Below are 21,831 nucleotides of genomic sequence, written 5' to 3' on the forward strand. Positions count from 1 at the left end.
GTATACCGTCCTAGAAGGCACACCTTAGATAGACACAAAGGGTAATAGACGCCCAAAAAGTTTTAATGATTACGCTATGATCTGATGACGATTCGTTCCATCTTGCTGTGACACTGTCTGATGTTCTCCGCCAATATATCCAAAGACTGATTCATGGTGACGAGGCTCTCTAGACTCTAGAAGTAACTGTCACAGGCTTGTTGCTTTTCGAAGTCAGTTAGCGCAGATCGATCCTTGATAGGAAGGCATCGGCTAGTGAGTTAGTGCCGTGTGTTTGGTGAAGCATCAAGACAGGAGATGCTATGTCGTCGTTTGAAATTCGCGCTCGCTTCGGATGACAGAACGGAATTCGCAGAACTTGGAGAAGCCAGAACGGGAATACAAATTAGTACCATTTCGTGCCTGAAATCATGAGATATTATGCCGGAGTCTCATAGGACATCTACCTTTTTGGTGCTATTGGCCAAGCTGGCGTTAACAGACTGGGACGAACCTTACATGCGGGCAGATTTGAAGACGATTCTGGGAACCAAGCATCGATGGATTGTGAGATAAACAGATAATATTAATGAGCTATACGGAGTAGAAGAACAATCATTAATTTTAGTCTTATTATGAAATGATGTTTGAGAATCTTTTGCTGTAAGAGATTATGAAATACAGGTGAGGGATCATACATCATCACACTTGTACCTGTCATACGTAAGTGTCGGCTGATAAGGCTCATGTTGTAATATTGCACAAGCAAAGACGCGTGCGATTCACTCTGCACAACTTTGCGTCACGGTTACAGCAACTGTCCTCGTGCTCGTTTCGTGGAACGTCAATACTCACTCATTCACTTAACATATGACCAAGACGCATGAGAGAGACAAAGTTTATCATGAACGTGAATGCAAAGGTCGTAATTGCGTGAGACAAGTATATACATATTGTCAGTAAACCAAATAATCCGCATAAGAAAACGCGAATGGTTTATTCAAGAAGTGAAATGTGAGTTCATAGCCCTGGTGAGTCGCTCTCATAAGTTGAAGTGAAAAAGATACATCAAAAGATCGCTTCCAGCTGTCCCGAACCTAAGCATTCGTCCATGTCGGTGTTAACATTTAGTAAGGCTTGTCACCGATCCTGTATCATGATTAGCGAATGTTGCATCAATGGTAGAGAGTTATGGGAACTTACATGTTACCGGGCTTCTGGTAGCGGGCGACAACCCAAGAGGCACCGGAGCTGTCCTTGGCGACGGCCATACCGACCTTGGTGGTGGTCTTCCAGACGCACTGGGTGTAGTGACCGAAGGACATGTAGTTGGAGCCGGAGATGGCCTCGCCGTTGTACTGGCTCTTCTCGCTCAGGAAAGCCTCAACAGCAGAAGCGAAGGGGTTGGAGCCGCTGCCCATGTAGAGGTTCTCGCCATCCTCACCCTGAGAGTGCTGGAGGCTACCGAGCTGAGCAAGGTGGTCGGCCCACTCCTGAGCACCGGAGGCAAGAGAGTCGTCCCAAGAGAGAGGCTCGTTACCGACAGCCTTACGGGCCTCGTTGTGGAGGTCGAGAGCCTTCTGCTGATCAGCGTCGAGGTTGGAAGATCCGGAGCCAGAGTCGGAGCTGGGCTGAGTGGCAGCAGGGGCCTCTTCCTGGGTGGTGACGGGCTCCTCCTCCTGCTCAGGCTCGGGGGCAGCGACGTAGGTGGGCTGGGGAGCAGGGTTCTGCTTGGGCTTCTTGACGACGACGACGGGGGCGGCGGCGGGCTGCTCGGGAACGTAGGTGGCCTGGGGAGCGTTGCCTCCAGCGGTCACGTAGTGAGTGACGTACTCATACTCGGTAACGACCTTGTAGTGCTTGTTGGGGTTGCCCCAGCTGCCCTGGGGAGCGGCCATGGCGCCAGCGGCCATCATGGAAGCGACGAAGCTTGAGAAATGCATCTTGATTGAGAGTTTTGTTGTTGTTATTGGTTAACGTCACCGGGACTGGGCTGTAAAATTGTTCGAGTTGCTTTAAAAAGAACGTGTTAAAGAGTGAAAGAATGTAGAAATGATCCTTCAAGGATAAATGAGTGGTTTGCCTGTTAAGGAATGAGTGACAAGACTGATTTGAGTCTGAAGAGGAAAAGAAACAGAAGATGGGGGGGCGGGAGTCAAGGTTATAATATAGTTGTACAGCAGTCGACCAGTGTGATGATCCCATTGGATGAGACATGACAATGATCCCGACAGTTGGTGTGGTGCCATGTGAAAACCGAAATTCGAAGTGCAAGCCTGGGCCCTGGGCCGTGCAGGGACAGCAGACGACGTCGAATTGATTGAAAGAGCGGAGTTCTGTGTTTCAAAGGGATGATGCTCCGATGGGCTGCTCGATCCAGGGGTAGACAGACTAAACTAGCTAGACTAGACCAGGGGTAAAAAGAAAACCGTTGATGGCCTCAGCTTGCCGAACCAATCAATACGAGGTCTCGCAGCTGACACCCGAGCCTCCGGATGGGAAGCTCGGGTTGAGTGTGGGGAGGGATGCCACACTGAAACCCCTCATACCAGTCCTGCAATATTAAATCCTTACCCAGATCTTGTCTGCGCGTTTCGCCTTGACGCGGCAATCAGCTAGCAAAGAGACGAGATGACATGCCGGGGCTTGTTCTTGTTCCTGGACCAGGGACTGATTGAACATGCCGGCGCGGTATTTTGACGCCACTAGACGAGGGCGGCAAAAGGGATTGCTACCATTCGCCCTTGGCCACGGGGGATGGGGCGGGGGAATACGAACGGTACGTGCAGCGCTTTAGTGCATTCTTTGTGATGATGATGAGCGTCAAGGAGCACAAAGCGCATCTAAGACAGCTGGGCATTGGTGTCGTCTAGGTCGTCCAGTCTCGTCGCACAGACATGGACCATCCTCATCCCCCCGGGTTTTCTGTAATCACGGGCGACGCCTCCCAATATAAAATAAAGTTACAAGTTCGTAATGTGATCCCCCAAATACAGGGATCTGCCGACCAGGGCCAGGATGTTTTCAAGATTGATCGAAATCAGCCTTGAAAATTGGCAGTGATGCAAAATACCCTGCTGAAACCCAACAAATTCTCCTCACTCACTCACTCATTCCCTTACGTTATTATTCTCCTTCCTTCCATTTGCAGGTGAGAAAGGGGGCCGAGACGACCGGTCGTGTTTTGTCAAGTTAAAAAAGTTTGTTAGCTTTTTCTTGACTCGTTTGTTCCGTTGCCTCTGTAACAGGCTAACTGCAGCTACTGCAAGGGACGAATGCACTATATCATTGGTCCACGATGGCTAGCACTCCGCCAAACTTGCAATACATGCCACTGTCCGCTCAGTAGAATGTCATCGAACGTGGCCCAAGACCAGCAAAAGAGCAAAAGGGGGTTTCAACGAGAACAGCAGACTCCTCATACAATGGATCCCTCTAGCTGTTGAGCATGTTTTGTTTTGTTGAAACAGCCATCGGTGTTTTGAGTCTTCTTTGTCGGACCTGGCGGGTGCAGACCGTCATCGAAACAACGCCACAGCGCTTCTCCCTGACGAAAGCCCAATCATCATTATCATCTGCAAGCGCCCTTTGTTTCTCACCGTACGCCAGGCGACCGGTCGATCATAGCAAATGCGCGCCTCGTGTGCCAGGTCTCACAGAAGGTCACTGACTGACTGACTGCAGTGATCGGCGAAAGGAAATCTCTCGTCTGCCGATGTTCCTGATGATCGGAAGCTGGCACTGGCACTGGCACTTGAGGTTGCATCTGCCCAAATGATCCGCTTTGGATGGACGTGCATTTCATGGCAGACTAACGTTAGCCGGTCCGTCCGTGTTCAAGAAATTCTGCCCTGTAGACACAGGGCCCGCCCCGAGAAGGCTTATTTCCGATAGGATTCTGGATGACTACGATTGGTTTCGCATTGATATTTGATCATTTCCGAGCCTTAGAACCGGAAACTGGGATCGTGGCTTGTCAAATTTCGCTGTAACAATGAGGTTTCAGCTCCCTCCTTCACCCACTGGTTCTCCCGCAAGACACGATTGTTTATCCCTCTGGCCTCTGATCGGGTGGCTTTGTTTCCATCATGCATGCTGCACTGTGTGCTGTGCCTTGCTGTGCAAGAACTTGGCGAGCGGGGAATGCCAAGTGGGCTACGCGTAAGCAGACCAACTCTGTTGAAACAAGCGGCGACTCATTCAAAGAGACGGTTCTTTGAAGATATTTTCAGACGCTGTATCGTATCCAAAGACGATCTACACAAACCTAAAAGCTGCCAAAGCGCTGCCGTATGCACTAATGCCAGCAAGAATGGATGAGTCTGGGCTTTGTTGCGCACGAACCAGCAATCTTAAACTTCCCGTATTCCTCTGAAACCGCCACATCAGCTGCCTTCCTAACGAGGCCATGGCTTGCGACTATTGCTTTGTCAGATTGATTAATTTCTGCCGGCGCCTCGCCTTGCCAGATCCTTGTAGCACGGCATTTATTCATCACTATACGACGCTTACAGGGTAAACAACTCTCGTGGGGAAGTTTCGCCGTGAGTATCCTCGTATGGTTGATATGCCAGGTCGACGGTCTGAGGAGTAATTCATGCGACACGTGAAGTTCCGCGATTAATGGCGTGGAATCACCAACGAAACTGTTGAGTTGTCAATAAGAAACAAAGAAACATAATAGTTTGTCTCAAAGATTCAACCAGACAGTGTATGCTTACAGGCGTCAGAAGCAAATCACTCGGTCCAAACAGGGCTGTAGACAGGTATTCAGGGTAGGTCAATGACTTATTCTACAGCCACCGTCCAATATCAGAGTTGCAATGTAATACGAATATTAATAAATGACTTCTAAAATTTACGATGACCGAGTTGCAATGAATCTACAATTGAAAACTGACGCGACCTTGTTAACAGTCCATATTCAGATCATAAGATTGGATGGTCATCGTTACCTTGGTTGATCTGGCACATTGCAGGCACAATGCTGCCCATAATCTTCAATGCCCACAAGCAATCACCAACAAACTGGCAAGTATTAAATTATCCTCCCCTTCACTGTATGGTAGCTGCGAATGATTTCAACCATCGCTGGCTCAGGATACGGCGAAAACGGCGTTGATGCTACAGTAACTGATTTAGCTTTATCAAAGCGTGAGCAGGCTCTTATCTGTTAGGCCACCAACAGTCCACTTATCGATAAGTCCAAACGTGAGAACAACCCCGCCAGCGTTGATTATTTTGCTAACCTCATCATTGGCCAATTACTCATTCCGCAATCAGTATAAGTAAGCCCTCTGCGTCATGATTACGCCGAGACCTCCAATAAGGTTGATGTTATCTTGCATTTACTGAAGACTTACAAAGCTCATGTCAGCCAAAGTCGTGTAGTAATCCCTTAATATGCACTTAGAGGCTATACGAGCCAGCCAATGTCGCATTTGGCGCTGCCAAGTGTGAGCAATTTATCGTAGGCGTTATTCGAGACTCCCAAGACATGTTGTCCAGTCGGGTCCTCATCACGTATCAGGCACCATTGGGTCCTTCTGTCTCACGTAATACATCAATTCACTGGCTAAAAGTTGCAAATTCCTCCTTTTGTAAGCCAAGGCGCTTCTTGTCACGTTCCATTCCATCCGGTTTGAAAATGAACCCTCAGGCGGTGGAATCTCCCTTGTCGCAGTCCGCGACATTCCTCGTTCTCTCGGCAACAGACAACCCGGATGCCAACAAAACAATCCGATCAACATTGTCTAGCATTGCAGACATTACCAAGAACATATCAATTCGCCACCAAACCGCTAATCTCTCATGTACCGTTGGCATTGGAAGCTCGGCATGGGACCGATTGACCAAACTCCCTCGGCCTAACGAGCTACACCCTTTCAAAGAGTTTAAGGGATCAAAGCATACTGCTGTGTCGACTCCAGGTGATATCTTCTTCCATATTCGCTCTGAGAGAAGAGATATGGCATTTGAATTTGAAAGACAACTCATGGATAGACTTGGTGATGCTGTCAAGCTTGAAGACGAGACGGTTGGTTTTAGGTATTTTGATACGCGGGATGTCCTTGGATTTGTCGACGGGACTGCCAATCCAGTCGGACCCGATGTCAAAGAGTCGGTGCTTATCACTGCACAAGATGACTCGGCTGCTGTAGGAGGCAGCTATGTCGTGGTGCAGAAATATCTTCACGACCTCAAAACGTGGAAGGCTCTCAAGACGGAACAGCAAGAAGCCATCATTGGACGCACGAAGCTGGATAATATCGAGCTTGATGACGCGGACGAAGGGCAGCAGCAGTCCCATAAGAGTCTTGCCACGATTGAAGACGACGGAGGAAGTGAGCATGATATTCTACGTGATAATATGCCCTTCGGATCCCCGGCCCAGGGTGAGTTTGGCACATATTTTATCGGGTACTCAAAGAAACTCTGGGTTATCGAGAAAATGCTTGAGCGAATGTTTGTCGGTGTTCCACCTGGGATGCATGATCGAATTCTCAACTATTCCAAGGCCGTTACAGGCTCGACATTCTTTGTGCCATCGGCTGATTTTCTTGCTGGACTTGACGATAATTGATCAGAGGGCAAGCTATGATACCTTCAGAGAATCAGAGAAGTCACAGAAATATCAATAAGGATAAAACAACCATAAATCAGTAAATAATTTGTGAGAGACGCATGAATTATGCTATCCATCCTTCCAACCTCCCAGCCTCATTATAATCATAGGCCTCCTGTGCCACATGTTTACTGTACAGTAAACGCACACTCAGTAACTTTCCCGGCCAATTAAATGTCGCATTCGGTGCTGATACGGGCCGATCTGATCGACCTTCCCACCACGTCGATAGCGTATTCGGTGATGTAATGCCAGACAGATCCCTCGCAATCTCGCTCACAATTACTTCGAAACCACGGCGCTTTTGCAACCTTTGCTCATTACTAAATACTTTACAAATGAATCGTACGATGTCTAATGCTGGTATTACGAAAACTTCACGCCCCAAGCGGAAGAATCGACCTCGGCCATTGCCGCCCGATGTCACAGCTAGGAACCTGGCTATCGAGAAACAACGCCGAGGGGAACTAAAAGAAGATTTTCTGGTGAGACCACCTATAATGAAGATTTCAAAATATCATCAAGTAACCTTATTGTGGCACTTGATTAGGAACTGGCGCGCCTGCTGCCCGACCTTGCCAATACTCGGCGACTGACAAAGGTTCTCATTGTAAACAAGAGCATAGAGCATGTGCGACAACAGCGCGAACTTTCAATAGCGGCAGCCAGTGACATGCAAGAAGTCGTCGACCAGAACCATCAGCTTGTCGCTGAGGTAAATGCTCTGCGCGCTCAAATTGGAGGACCATCTATGCCTCAAGCCCAGGCCAAGCCCATGACCCAAGCTATGGCCCAACTAGCTGAAACAAAGAACCACGTCTTTGGGACCTTCCCTGCAGGTTTTGGAGATAACTGGGCAGGAGAATACTCCCAGGTCCAGCATGAGACAACACGTGAAGTGGGGTTCTCGACCGATAATTCTTATGCACCCCCAGGCCTGCAAACAAATGTCAATATTACACCCGACAACACCCAAAGCAGCCTAGAATCTACTCCCGGATCTGCAACAGTCTCAGCATACCAGGAACCACAAGTGAACTTCAGCTTGTGCCTAAATACAGCGGCCGAGCCCAGTTTTCCATTCCCAGATCTTCTGGGTCTCAGTCACTCGTATGTGGGTGATCCTTTGATGGAGGGTTTCTGGACACAGGGAGTCGTTGATGAGGGTTCGGCTTGGGTTGGTGGTCTCAGTGGAAGTGATGTTTCATCATCTTTTTTTCTGAATAATGTAGAGGATAATGAGATACAGAGTGGTATTTAATGAGAGTTTATTATTGGTTCGGATGGAAATACGAAATAATGATCCTCAGAACTGCTTTAAGGCTTCTTCGATTGCTTCTCGACTCTGCAGCTCGTTGGCCTTAAATGCCTCCAGAGCTTGGTCAAGCCCCCTCTTGGTAACAGTGTCAGCAGTGATGGCTTCGGTCAGTGCGGCCCCGTTATCTGCCAGATAGTCGATATCGAGTGCTGGAAGTCCAGACCAGTCAGGCCCGGCAAGGGGATCAACTTTTGCCAGATGAGCAAGTCGCTGTGACGGGGTACCGATCTTCCTGTGAGTATCACTGCCAGGTGGAGGGCTAGCTTCAGCATCCAGGAGCGAAAGTTGGAGGAGTATATCCTCAGGAATAGTGGCATGATCACAGCCGAGCTCAGCTACGGCCATTGCCTCACGAGCGGATATGAAGCTGGAAAGCAAGGTCAGCGTCAAGACTTCTCACCCTCTAGAATTTTGTTACCTACCTTGCTGGTTTGAGCTGTGGTTGCGCCTCACCAGTCTCTTCTCGAAGGCGTTTGTAGATGTGCTGGATTTGTACGATCCTGGGTGACATAGGATGTTCGAGAGCCGGGTCTTTAGTATTGGGCCACTGCTCTCGGTCGGTATGATACCAAGGAACTATGAGGATGTGAGCATACCGAAAGAGGCACACAAATGAGGAGGGATCTCACAGTTGTAGTAGGGGCTAATGGACAACGTCTTTGCCTGGCTAGCAGCGATGGCTTGAGCAACAGAAAATAGAGAAGTTCCCAGCGTGCGGATCCCTTCTTTGAGTAGAATCGGACTGGCATTGAGAGCAGGACCTGTGCACGGAATCTTGATACAAATCCGATCCTTCGAGATACCAAGCTTCTCGAACTCACGTGCATAGGATCGGGCCTGGGACACAACCTTTCCTGTGTCGTACGCGTGGAAAGCTGAGGTCTGAAGCAAGACACGGCCCTGGATGTTGTCTATATTTTTGGCGCACAGCAGAGCACTCTGCAGATGATGATGTGAATGAGCGGGTACTACAAAAATAGATCAAGTGGCTTACCATGCGATCAAGAATTATCTCCCATCCTTCATCTTTACCTTCTTCGACAGTTTTCAAGAATAATCCGCGGTTCTCAGGAGAGATTATTTGCTCGTAGACCAAGCGCTGATTGCTCGTTTGATCATGTGGCTTGAAAGGCAGGAATCTCTTTGCCTCTGCTGGATCCATGCAGTCAATGTCGATATTGACTATCGAGTAATTCAGTACGACCAATGGTGACGGAGAAGAGGATGGGTTGCCGAACCTTGCTCCTGGAGCTTGTCAAGCCAGGTGACTTTACTCATGCTGAATGTCTGCTGTGTTGAGAGAACAGAGGATGTAGGTGAGAAATTGACCCGAAGAATCTGTAGAACAAGAATAATAAAAGGGATCGCCTCATTTATAGTTGAATGAGCCCCCTGAAAGATAATGAAAATCCTTATGGACAAGACAGTGGAAGACGTCGCGGTGAGTAATGGGCGAGGCACTAATGCACGGACTGTACAGTTCCTTACACCCTCGGAGGTTCAACCAATGCTGTGAAATGGGAGGTAATGTCCACTACCCAGCCATTCCAAGTACTGCAGACTGTCCAGTTACCTCGTGCGCGTGGCGACCGTACAGCCATGGCATAATGCTATTGGTGTTTCGTTTTGTCATATCTGGTATGAATTTGAAAAGAAGAATTAAATCACCAGTGTTTCGTTATTGCCTCTGTGTGAAATGCAATAGCGCTTCTCTCGAGATGTACGCGATGGAAGTTTTGAACGATCATCATCAGGCGGATTATTAATGGATGACTGGTATATTGAGAAGGTTTGCCTAGTCCTCATTATTTGAAGGGTTCAGAGTAATCAAATTGCCTTGGTAGCAGTTTTGGACTAGAGTGTACTACTAATACGGAGTCCTTTCTCAGGAATCTCTAGAAGACACTGATCCCACCGTCTACAAGGATGTCTGCGCCCGTGATGTAACTACCTGCTTTGCTTGCGAGCAAGACAACAGCACCTGTGAGCTCCTCCGGATTTCCCATCCGGCCATATGGAGTTCTCTTTGCCCAGATAGCTCTATGCTCGGCCAAACCGTCCCCCTCATTTAGGATAGTATCCATGTACCCAGGACTGATACTATTGACACGGATACCGTGTACCGCCCACTCTGCGGCGAGTGAGCTTTTCATGGAGATAACAGCCGCCTTAGCAGCGTTATAATGGACTTGAGGTTGAGGGAAGTTGACTATGTGGGCAGATATGCTCGCCATCAGGATGATTGAGCCACCAGTTCCTTCGCCTGCGATACGCTTTGCAACAGCTTGTGCTACCAGAAATGAGCCCGTGGTATTGACATCGAACATGGTTTTGAATTGCTGTGGAGTAATGTCCAAAGCATGGGCAGCAAAGGCGATGCCTGCAAAGCAGAGGCAGATATTGATGGGACCAATGGTCTGCTCCGCGGTGGCAACGGCGGCCTCAACGGACTCGGGATCTGTCACATCAACCTTGGTAAATGTGATCTTCGCCTCCGGAAAGTCATTTTGAAGTCGGGTGACTGTAATTGGCCCTGAATCAGAATGTAGGTCAAATATAGCTAGTCCCTGGAGTCCGTGTTCAAGCAGAGCCCGACAGGCGACAGACCCGATATCGCCAGCGCCCCCAGTCACAATGGCATTGCCCGTCACCGCGAATCGAGCTCGGGCTCGATCCAGAGATGTGATTGTAGACTGAACATGATCTGGGGGAGATGTCCTGGACTTTATCGAGCCGTCACTCAATTGCATTGACGGAGGAGCGCGAAACTTGAGCTCAGATCGGGCGACGGACATTTTGACTAAGTGGGATGAGGGGTAGAACAGTAAAGCGATTGATACGAAACAAAGGATGCTGAATGAGCTGGACCTGTACCATCAACGAGGAGTGCAGGGAAGAGGGAGTATTCCAATGTTTCCGAAATGAAGGCCCTCAAATACCTAGACGTCCATATATTGATTACTCGGACACAGCCTTGAATGAGATACTCACCTGTCGACGTAAGCTGTTGCTACTGTACAGTAGCACGCTGATCAATGGGGCTTACCTGCCTCTTAACCAATAGAACTGGCCGTGTGATTGCTACTGTACAGTAACTGCATTAGTGCTTACAACCTGATCAATCACCTCGGGAGACGCCTGTGAATTACAGCAATCGTTCGCCAACATGTTGCAGGTGCAAAGATAAGCAGTTTTGGCCATTAATGATAGCAAGCTTGAAGTCGGAAGCAAATGATCTATGACTACAAATGAAATGTTTATTGCTTCTCCGACGCCATTTTCGGATGTGAAATAGCTATCTAAGTTCTGTCCGTTTAAGCTCTCAGCCACAAGTCTCAACTGCAAATAACACATCTAGCTCACAAATTAGACATTATGCCGGCCATCAGACCCTAGCTTTTATCTATTTGACGAGCTCCCACTCCTCACCAAAGCCATCAGACTTCAGAAGAGAAACATTTCCAAGGTTATCCATCTCTCCCTGGGCAAGATACATGTTCTTGAAGTCACTGTAGTACATGCGGCAGCTGTGTCCACTCAGGACGACCTCGCCATTGTCGTTGACGCTGACATACTTCTGAGCAGAGCCCCCAACTGCGCTAACTGAGATGTAGTCCTTGCCGATGATGACGGTTCTGTTTCTGTCATTGTCACGGTCTCCGTCTAGGCGGAAGGTGAAGCGAGTGCGGCCCTGCTTGGTCGCATAGATCAAATCACCCTTTTCAAGCCAGTATAGCTCAGGGTTAGTCTTGGAGCGAATGTAGTAGCTCCAGTACATTAGACACAAGAGTTCAGAATAATGCCTTGAAGGAACTTACGAATCACCACTGAGGACGCTGACTCTTTGAGGCTGGCTGAAGTTGGAAATGATACGACCATCTCGATCATTTAGCAAAGTGTATATGATCTTGTTTAAGAATGATGGAGCCAGATCCCAAGCCTGAGCGCCGCTACCCCAAGAGTAGAAATCAGGGCCGAGACGCTTGACATTCTCTGGGAACTTGGTAGAGGCCTCTCGCCACCACTCGTCGATGGTCTCAGCATCAGGAGCTGTAAGAAGGTAGCGATAGTTGGGCTCGGAAGGTTGCTAAGAAAAGGCCAGCATGATGGTCCCCTAATGACTGCTGAAGACTAGAGACGTACATATTTGAGGAAAGCGTAGTAGACCATGATTGGCTTTGGAAGTTGATTGAAGTCAAGAAAAGTTTGAAAACGTTTGAGTGCTGTGGTGAGATGAGTCCTGAGGTTTAGATGAAGAGGTTTTTTTAAAGCGTTCTCAATGCCATACTTTATACGCAGCTATTCATCATACACCGACACTTTCGAACTTCACTTAATTCAAGCACGCTATGATCATCTCCATCGTATCATGGCGTTTACTGAGCTGACGTCCTCTCAATTTCCTCTTTCTTAGACATTTAATCGTCATTTACTAGCGCTTACAAGTGTCTCAAGTGCTTCAAGACCAGTCATGTCTCAATATTTACCAACAAGGAATCTCCTCATGGAAGATGGCTGGCTGAAGACTCTTAGAAAGCCTGCCGAAATGAACATATTCCAAGGCAATTGCGACAGGAGTCCATAGGAGGGGTTCCGTCGGTATTTGCCCTGTAAATACCGACGTCAATCTGAGACAGAACTGAAAATCCCATCTCAAATGAGATAGTAAAAACACGGGACGCTCTGTTCGTCTGACAGCTCCATTGGCCTGCGCCACATGCCTGTTCGTTGCAAAAGCATAGCGAGATGCGGGCACATTCCTCATGTAGATGCACACGAAGGTTGGTGATGGTGACGAAATCAACAAAGTCAGTCTCAGCCCTCTCGTTTGGACAGACTTGGATGTAGAGGATCTCGCAAGTTGGCCAATCCGAAGAGATTTAAGCTATGTAGTGTCTGAAAAGATCCCTGTACAAGCATTTGAGCTGAGGCCGCTCTTATGCAAAGACGGACACGTTCAGAAGCAGCCGGACTAAGTTTGATGGCAGCGGCAAAAGAGAAAATCGGGAAACAACATAAGGAATACTATTGGATCAAAGGAAATATATGATCTACGAAGACCTCAGAGATTAACTTTGGAAAAACGGCCTCTTCTACAAGTTAGGTATGGCCTGTCTCAGGGGAAATCCCTTCCGCCAGCAGGCCCGATGGCCCGTTCCGAGCTCGGTGCTGATCGTCTGCAAATCCAAACCTTAAGACATACTAAAGGGAGGCCTCAATCTATATCTGAGCGTTGCGGCAGCGTTAGTGAGGCAAAAGTCACCCAGCGGCAAGGAATCGTCCAAGCCATTCAGCTGAAGGCCGTGCAGTTGACACATTTTCTAGCAATACGACTATCATTACCCAAAAGCAAGTCCATGGAGGGAGAAGAGGCTGTAAAGCTCCCCGAAGAAGAAATTGTGATTTCGGCAGGGACAGGAGGTAAGCTTTTTGGCAGCCGAAAGCGAGACAATGTTTGTGATAACCCATGCATGAGCTCATGTTCGCCCGCTCCGACTCCCCGGTATCATTGTCAAAGTCCCAACATTGGCATCAAATCACGATTCTCCCTCGTATCAGAACGGCCTGGGGAGCGCCAGAACGCCCGTCTCGTAAGAAAAGGTCAATGCATCTCCACTAAAGTTCCTGAGTGTGGCGAAGGCACTATCTTCGACGGCAAGCGATGTGTTATTGGCAAGACCGACGAGTGTTACACTCTTCACACCTGCCCTCCTGTTGGGGCCCCTGGTCTCCCTGCTGTGGGCGGTCGCTAAACCTATTCCCTAAAATCCCAAATTATCATGTATCGCTAGTACGAGCCTTAACTTACAAATTGACAACTTTCTTTCTCTTAATCTTTATGTATTAATAATGGTGATTTCTATTTTATTAATCTGAGTTGAGGGGAGCTTTCTAGACTCTAAGTAATAAGTATAGAGTTGCGTATATTAGAGTATGTTATTATAAACCTGCCTGATAGTGAGTTTAGACTAGTCATAACTTGACCTAAGTTTATGATAAAAAGACTGGGTCAGACTTTATGCATGTTCAAGAGGGTCCTCTAAGAGTCAAATTTAACATATCGGTAGTATTGATTTTACACTATTGATATATCTATCCACGTCCTCTATAATGATCTCATAGTGTTTAAGCACCGTTACCGTTGTAGGCAACACTGTTAGGAGAACCGCTAAGAGTACCAGTGATTCTGCCAGTAGTGGCAAGAGACTTAATACGGTTGGTAACGGAGGCGGGGGTGGAGAGACCCTCAAGAACCTGGAGGTACAGAGCAAGACCGGCAACGTGAGGGCAGGCCATGGAGGTACCGCTGATGGTGTTGGTAGCAGAGTTGGAGCCGATCCAGGTAGAGAGGATGTTGACACCAGGGCCGAAAACGTCGACACCAGCACCGTAGTTGGTGAAAGAGGCAGGGCGCCAGCTGGAGTCGATGGCAGCAACGGTCAGAGCGTTAGGAGCGTTGGCAGGAGACTGGCCAGAGACCGGAAGAGGTCGACCATTGCTGTCACCGTTACCGGCAGCAACAACAGAGAGGACACCGGCGTTGTAAGCAGCGTTAATGGCAGAGGTCCAAGTCTGAGAAGCGGGACCGCCGAGAGACAGGTTGATGACAGAGCGACCAGCACGGCTCTTGGAAGTGATGTCGTTAACAGCCCAGTTGAAGCCAGCAAGAATAGTGGAGGTAGTTCCCTCACGGCCAGCGAAGACCTTGACAGAGATGACGTTGGCCTGGAAAGCTGTTCAGTCTTTGAATGGCAAGATTGTATGATATTTGACTTACCCGCTTGGCAACACCGTAGGTAGAACCAGCGATAGTACCGGCGACGTGAGTACCGTGACCGAGGGTATCCTCGTGAGCACCACCGACAGCGTTGTAACCAAGAGAAGCACGGCCACCGAAGTTGGTGTGGCTGACCTGGACACCGCTGTCAACGACATAGGCGTAAGAGCCTTGTCCGGCAGTGGTGTCGTAGATGTAGCTGGTAGAGCCGGAGGTTCGGTGAGAGATCGTGCCGAGACCCCATGGGGCACCAGACTGAGTGGTCAGAGCACGGTCAGCAAGCTCGGGCTCAGACTCCTCGTAGCTGAGGTACATAGTGTAGTCAGGCTCAACGAAAGCAACCTATAGCATGTTAGCGATTGAATGACTAAGACTGGATGTTTAAACAAACTTCAGGGCTCTTCTTGATCTCAGCAATGGTGGTCTTGTCGAACTCGCCAGAGTAAGCGCTCCAGCTGCTGATGTTGAAAGTCTTCTCAACACCAGAAGTGTCGCGCTTGTTGAGGCTGCGGCGGTGGACATCGCCAACCCAGTTCAAGTGAGCTGCAACTGAGGAGTCGGAGGCATCAGGCTTGAGGGTGATGATGTACTTGTCGGGAACAGCCTGCCGCTTGGAGAGGATGTCGGCAGGAGCAGCGAGGACTGCGGGGAGCAGAGCTCCAAGAGCCAGAGCGAGGCGGCGGAAGCTAGTCATGATGAACAGAGAGATACAAGAGGAGATGAGTTGTGAGGATGAGGATAGCAAAACTGAATATCATGGTGATCGTTAAGTGTATTTATACAGAGATCAGCATGAATAAACCTTAATGATTGATAATACAATTAGATCCAATCATTCATATCATCAACACCAAGTCTTGCGTGATAGCGTTGAGTTTGGATAGAGACTATTCAGCTTCCTAAATCGTCACGGCGGCCGAGGCGTCCAATTAAGGAAAGTGATAGTGGATGAATAGTATCAAGCAAAAGTGCCACTGCCAAGACAGACTTGTAGCGGAGTTAGCCTCGAAATATCTTGGCTAGCCACCTTGCAAGACTATGCTCCTCCTTGATTATGTCGCTGATGATTGGAGTTGGGTATCAAGGTCCATAAATCTAACTCTGAAGATGCTATTGCTGTTTAGAACGAGTCATCAAGACGAAAATTGCTCATAGACGTTGCAAAGATGTTTGCGTTCAAGGGTCCAACGGTATGCCAGGGCATGGAAGCTGCCAATGCTGGGGTTCAGGTGCAGCCGCGGGGTTATATGCTGTCATCAATTTCTTATCACCTCGAATGCTTGGACCTGCTTGATCCTTCCCGTACCTTTTCTCCTAACGAACATCGGCCTCCCCCGCCATTTGCTCTGCCATGACCGCTATCTCGTTCGGGTCCGCTCCTCACAAAGGGAAAGGTGCGCCGCCTCCCTTGGGGGGGATGAACCCTCTTGTTAGGGATAAACATAGTGTCGATCCGGCAAAGGGAGCAATATAGCGCAATATGATGGGATGAATGCGAGATAGTGTCGAGTTGATCGGCAGTAGAGGCCTCGTGTGACCCTGGTATCCCTTGACCTAATCCTCTTTCTAATGACCTCGCGTGATTCGGACACGTTACCCATACGGGAATATCCCAAGGTTCTTATGTTTGCACTAGAGAATATGCTTAGTTTATGCATGCGAGATACTTGGCTTAGCGCTCAGCTAGCAGACAGGGGTATCACTGATTCCGCGAATCAAGGCCTAAAACCCCATCACTATCTCGGTATTGATGACTAGTGCGATGTCGACCACGGAGGTGCAAATAAAGTACTGGCGATAGGGACTTTAATTGGAGTGTCAGATAAGCTTGACTATGGTCTTGGCTTCCAGCGAGCTTCTTAAATCGGGTATATGTGAGGACAATACGAGAGAGATCGTCGGGCCGGGAGTCGTTGGCGCAACTTGGCATTCACCGCTTTGACCTACCTGTGAAGTGTGACTCAAGATAGCGCACGAAACCGATTGGGATAGCGTCGATGCCGATCTCATCTGGTCAACGAGGGGATTTCCCAGTCTCTCACGATTGAGTTTATCTACAGACTACAGATATCCTATAAAGACAGTACTGATGCATTGGATGCCTCTTCCTCTCCTACAGCCATGCATACATCTCTCCCTCCCATTACAATACCCAAACCTGGCTAGTCCACAAATACCCGCCGCTGCACCTTGATAGGAAGTGGTCCAGGGTTCGAGTTGAATCGATCAAAGATGACGAAGTCCATCTCTTGGTCCGCCAAGTACATTTTGTATCTCCGTACCAGGGTTGAAATCAATATCTGCAATTCAGCAATCGCAATATGCCTGCCAAGGCATTGAAACGGACCCTGACTAAACACGATGTAGTACCTTCAGGATTGGACAATTGCTCTGGGTCAAACCAGCGTTCAGGATCGAATCCATCAGGGTTCTTATACAGTTTCCTGTTCCGGCGAATAGTACATGGTGAAACTTCAACAGTCGTCCCTTGCTTGATGTGATGGCCCGCTACTATTGCGCCTTGGGGACAGACCACGGGACGTTGCAGAGCGTAGGCAATTAGGGGACGAAGCCTCAATGAGTCGTCAATACATGCTCTCAGATACGGAAGGTCTTTAGCGGGACCGTATGAGACAATTCCATCATGTCTCGGTTCTAGTCTGGCGTCGATCTCGGCTCGTAGCTTCTCGAAGCATTTTGGATCCGAGAGTAAAAAGCATATGCCGCTATTAGCATTTATGGAAACGATGTTTTCAGATAAAAGTCTTTCGAATGAAAGCCCTCGAGTTTATCTAGGTAGTCAAGTAATCTCTGGAAATTCTGTCTGGTGACAGGTTCCACGTCCCTAACTCTTTTGAGAGCGAATGAGTTGGAAAGTTACTTCTTTTGTTGAAAATGATCACCATGATCAATGAAGTTGACGATATCGCGCTCTTTGCCAGCAATCTTGTGAAAAAATGTGTCTTTCGCAAGCTTTCGAGCTGCAGCATCGCCATACATGTCAAGTACAGCTTCTGGGTGAAGATGACGAGACGAGGCGCAATTCGGGTAACATTACCAAGCTTTTCATGCTGACGATGGATGCTTTTTGACTGCTGTTGAAGCCATGTCTCCTCCAGGGTCTAGAATTGAGTTGTTGCTGCCAGAAATTTGGGGGCTGGGTGTTGTCTCAGGTCAAGAGGATCAAGAAGATAGTGACTAAGAGGCCTCAAGACAAGGAACGCTACTGAAGCAAGAAGGGCAAGGAACGCCATCCCTGCTACGTTTATTGGTAACCAGAACAGGATAAGAGATCTTTAGATGGTTGGATGCGCCGATTGCACCTTTTGCAATAGATGCATGGCATTTATAGTTAGACGATATGTATAAGAGACAACCTCGGACAGAATTACTTATGTGAGTAATTCTGGTCTACGCATCCATTAGAGTGTGGTTGCAAGTCAACCAATGCCATATATTCGATCGAAATTACCTCTTTGGGGTATCAAGAATGAGATAAATCTCTGATGTTGTCAAATTATGCTTTGCGGCGCAGTGAAAGGTACAGCATTAGACAAACTGTCAAAGAAGCTCGGGCAGAAACACCCAAAGAGGCAGTTCAGCACTTCTGCACCCCGCCCTTTAGCGTACCTAGCATAAGTAGGCAGCGACATAAAGTCCCCTCGACCAGATTTTGCTTTATGGGGTCTTCAGTTCTCGAGCATATTTTCCCAGTTCTGCTCATATAAACGTGGCTTTCCTATAGGCTATCACCCAAAACTCCCCAAGCAATTGAGACGGTAACATGGGCCGAAGGTCGCAGCACACAGCCCAGTACGCTGTATCCTCTGTAGCATTCCTCGGGTATGGGCTGAACTGACGTAACTCACAGCCAAGCATGTCAGGAACGTCATTAAAAATGTAAGTATAGGCTTGACGTTAGATATCGTAGCCATTCTGGCAAAGTCTCTAATAGGTGACTCAACTAGCCTACCCTGCCCAGCGGAGACTGCATCACACCGCCTTCCATAGTGAAGCCGCCTGGTTCCCTCTATCTTGATTGTCCGATCGGTAAAGCCATTGACCGCCGAGCAGCCGAGCTCTTACTGCAATTCAAGACAAACAATTATCGCGAAACCATGGGTAAGAACACAAGTTGGCCTCGCTAGGCTTCTCTTTTCATCTTTAATCGTGGCTATTTAGTTCGAAGTCACAGATCTTGACTTCACCAACGAAGCTCTTCGACGAGCTCTGAGATGTCCTCTCTTTCTTTACTGATTACTCGCTGTCTCCAGTAACCACAAAAGCCGGTTCTTGGACGACCCTGACATCGCTCAGGACTATGCGAATATGGAGAGGGATATCATGAGAAATGTATTGGTCTATCGCTGCCTATGCTTAACGAGAGTGACTGTATAACAGACAGTGCTTTTTTTTTAAGCATGCTCTACCATCCTCCGCTTTACTAAAAAAAACCCAGAACACTGCAACATGATCCGTGGTCTCGTTCCGAAAGCAAAGATTCTCGAATGGGCTGTCGAGGAAGGATGGGAACCTTTGTGCGAGTTCCCGGACTAGGAAGTTCCTGATGAGCCCTTCCCTCATGTCAACAAAGCTTCTGACTGGCAAAATCACGAAGTAGAAGTCACTAAAAGACATCTAATGAGTGCCCTGTCAGGTATCGTTGTCTTCTCTGCTATTGGGATTGCAACGGATACAAGACCAAGTGGTAAAAGTCTGACCCTCATGAGAAAACGAAATTCTTTGATTCAATATTTTCCTTGGCTTTCAAGATATCTGGAAATTCTTCTGATACTTCAGTTTGACCATTCCATCTCACCAGATGCATTAAATAACCTCCCCTATATATGTTAGAAATCGAAACCGTTTGAGTCGTCAAATCCATGACATGACATTCACCGCGCTAAACATCAAAAGTCATTCACAACACTCGCTTGAATATCTTCTGGATATCGTGCCCCCACAACAAACTGAACCCCCAATCAGACTATAACCGAAGAAACTGCCTGAAGGCGGATCAGGTCGTCACACCGTAGGCCGGAGATGCTAAACCCATAGCCATTCAGCCACTCCTCGTGCCTGCTAGCTCCATTTCAAAAAGACTCCATGATCTGATCAGGAGTGCAATTTGCAGCCCACGCAAGGCCTTGGCGGTTGAGAACTCTGATACACCCCGGGATTTTGCGGACCAGAAACATTCAGAAAACCCACTGCACCTTTGTCCAAGCGGAAAATGGAATGGTCAACTAGTGTATACGTCCCTGGGACAGCCATCTTCAAGTCGACGATAGTTGACCCACCACAAGGAACAGAAACGGTCTGAATGCCCTTTGATGGGTTGCTGGTCACGCCGCCATCTCGGTAAACATTCTTGAAGTGCGTGCCGATGATGTGGAATGAACTAGTAAGGTTCGGTCCAGCATTTCCAAAGAAGATTCTCACGTCGTCACCGACATGAGCCTTGAGAGGATGATCTCTTGTCAAGGCTGACTCGCTACCATTAAAGGCAACGACTTGAGGTTCTTCACGAAGACCATTGGGATACGAGAACTCGACAATTTCGGATCGTCGACCGTCATCATCAACCTCTGGTGGTTCGTGGTAGAACTCGCTCTGCATAACATAATACTCCTTGTCCACGGGCGGTAGGTCATTACCTTCCGGCTGCACGTACATGAGGCCGTACATGCCGTTGGCAATGTGAACGGGAACAGGGGCAGCGGCACAATGATACACGTAGAGACCGGGGTAAAGGAGCTTGAAGCGACCGACCTTGGTTTCACCCTCTTCAGCGGTAGTAACAGCGGCACCACCACCAGGGCCAGTGAATGCGTGGCAGTCGATGTTGTGAGGATTACCTGCGGGGTCTTTATTTGTGAGGCTCAGCTCAATGACATCTCCGACTTTGGCCCGGATGAAAGGGCCAGGGACAGTGCCGTTGAAAGTCCACTGTTCGTATTTATACTGGCTAGTCAGCTGAGCCAGCTTAGTCGTAGTCACTAGCGGAACCTTGACAAGAGCTGGATGATCTCTTGTGATGGAAGGAGGGACATTTGGCGCCGTTGTTAGAATCGCGTCTTCTTTGGGGAGCCTTGAGATGAGCAATGTCTCGTCGTCAACTGTCTCGAAGATCTTGTGCTTATGATCTCCGCCAATAGCAGGGACCATGGCTATGGATGCCTTGGAGGGTCAGCTATACCCAAGCCTAAGTCAGTGACGCAACTTACCTCATCATCGACGCAGCATGAAAGAGGCTTCTCCTGGTACGTAGTGGTTTGTTCGTCCTCACAGCATCCAACCGGCTTCTCTTGGATCACCTCTGGCTTGTTGTCCACGCAATGAGCACATTTTGGTTTCTCTGGCTTCTCCGGCACTAGGCTCAGCTTTACTGGCTGGGGACCTCTTTGGTAAAGATAGTAGCCGAGGGCAAGTCCTGCGGATACAGCTAGTGCTGGGGTAAGACGAGAATGATTGGCCCGACGTTTGAACCTAGGGTCCGACGAAAATGATCTGGCGCCGATCACCGGAGCCCCCTTAGCTGGAAGTGAGAGGTTTCTTATGAAAGCAGTAGAAACAGCAGCTCTGCTGACAACAGGAAAGAGTTGACAGGTTACTGGAGCAAGGTTCCAGCATGTAGTCACCATGCGAGACATAGCGCAATATGATAAAGCGGAAGTAGTTGTAAATATTGAATAATTGTTGGTTCAAATTATCCAAACCCTAGCAGAAAGCAGACCGGGTCGAACTTTATACTGCGATTACTAGGTCATGGTAAGGCTTAGAAAATGGCACTAGAGCGCGGAGATCTATATTTGAGTGCTTGGTAATATGACAGCTGTTACTGACACATGATGGGACGGACATGGCTTAGTGGTTGACCTCGATTCCACAACCCTGATCACCGGTGAGCCCGAAATGGTCACCTAACCACGTCAACTTGCATGTGTCAAAGCTGAGCCAGCTTCCAAGGACTTAATTCCCTACAAAACCTAACCTTCATAAATGAGTTGGGACTTATGCATTGCTTAATGTATGTCCTTGATTTGATCACATTGCTGAAACAACGACGGTGACGCCCAAGAAGCAATATTCGAATTTGGCGGCAGTTAGGGCTAAGCTAGCAGATTTTCA

General features: G+C 48.4%; 8 protein-coding genes across 8 annotated transcripts; 2 read left to right on the plus strand and 6 right to left on the minus strand.

Annotated features, from left to right (window-relative positions):
• Positions 1–1,106: 1,106 nt before the first annotated feature.
• On the minus strand, positions 1,107–1,922 carry FSUBG_4055 (PR-1; the record flags this gene model as incomplete). Its single annotated transcript, XM_036682003.1, has 2 exons — positions 1,107–1,128; positions 1,183–1,922. The coding sequence occupies 2 exons, from the start codon at positions 1,920–1,922 to the stop codon at positions 1,107–1,109; spliced, it is 762 nt and encodes a 253-aa protein (XP_036540362.1).
• Positions 1,923–5,626: 3,704 nt separating this feature from the next.
• Positions 5,627–6,562, plus strand: FSUBG_4056 (iron-dependent peroxidase; the record flags this gene model as incomplete). Its single annotated transcript, XM_036682004.1, has 1 exon — positions 5,627–6,562. One exon carries the CDS (start codon positions 5,627–5,629, stop codon positions 6,560–6,562), a length of 936 nt encoding a protein of 311 aa, XP_036540363.1.
• Positions 6,563–6,954: 392 nt separating this feature from the next.
• Positions 6,955–7,865, plus strand: FSUBG_4057 (uncharacterized protein; the record flags this gene model as incomplete). Its single annotated transcript, XM_036682005.1, has 2 exons — positions 6,955–7,089; positions 7,155–7,865. The coding sequence occupies 2 exons, from the start codon at positions 6,955–6,957 to the stop codon at positions 7,863–7,865; spliced, it is 846 nt and encodes a 281-aa protein (XP_036540364.1).
• Positions 7,866–7,910: 45 nt separating this feature from the next.
• On the minus strand, positions 7,911–9,200 carry FSUBG_4058 (transaldolase B; the record flags this gene model as incomplete). The annotated part of the gene is made up of 5 exons (XM_036682006.1): positions 7,911–8,289; positions 8,345–8,498; positions 8,552–8,861; positions 8,917–9,104; positions 9,161–9,200. 5 exons carry the CDS (start codon positions 9,198–9,200, stop codon positions 7,911–7,913), a joined length of 1,071 nt encoding a protein of 356 aa, XP_036540365.1.
• A 617-nt stretch (positions 9,201–9,817) lies between these two features.
• Positions 9,818–10,717, minus strand: FSUBG_4059 (gluconate 5-dehydrogenase; the record flags this gene model as incomplete). The annotated part of the gene is made up of 1 exon (XM_036682007.1): positions 9,818–10,717. The coding sequence occupies one exon, from the start codon at positions 10,715–10,717 to the stop codon at positions 9,818–9,820; it is 900 nt and encodes a 299-aa protein (XP_036540366.1).
• Positions 10,718–11,325: 608 nt separating this feature from the next.
• Positions 11,326–12,092, minus strand: FSUBG_4060 (uncharacterized protein; the record flags this gene model as incomplete). Its single annotated transcript, XM_036682009.1, has 3 exons — positions 11,326–11,689; positions 11,741–12,009; positions 12,066–12,092. The coding sequence occupies 3 exons, from the start codon at positions 12,090–12,092 to the stop codon at positions 11,326–11,328; spliced, it is 660 nt and encodes a 219-aa protein (XP_036540367.1).
• Positions 12,093–14,048: 1,956 nt separating this feature from the next.
• On the minus strand, positions 14,049–15,394 carry FSUBG_4061 (uncharacterized protein; the record flags this gene model as incomplete). Its single annotated transcript, XM_036682010.1, has 3 exons — positions 14,049–14,648; positions 14,701–15,042; positions 15,092–15,394. The coding sequence occupies 3 exons, from the start codon at positions 15,392–15,394 to the stop codon at positions 14,049–14,051; spliced, it is 1,245 nt and encodes a 414-aa protein (XP_036540368.1).
• Positions 15,395–19,815: 4,421 nt separating this feature from the next.
• FSUBG_4062 (copper-containing protein) lies at positions 19,816–21,353 on the minus strand (the record flags this gene model as incomplete). Its single annotated transcript, XM_036682011.1, has 2 exons — positions 19,816–20,880; positions 20,928–21,353. 2 exons carry the CDS (start codon positions 21,351–21,353, stop codon positions 19,816–19,818), a joined length of 1,491 nt encoding a protein of 496 aa, XP_036540369.1.
• Positions 21,354–21,831: the final 478 nt, after the last annotated feature.

The sequence above is a fragment of the Fusarium subglutinans genome (genome assembly GCF_013396075.1).
Source record: "Fusarium subglutinans strain NRRL 66333 chromosome Unknown NRRL66333_c0000036, whole genome shotgun sequence".
Lineage (NCBI taxonomy): Eukaryota > Fungi > Ascomycota > Sordariomycetes > Hypocreales > Nectriaceae > Fusarium > Fusarium subglutinans.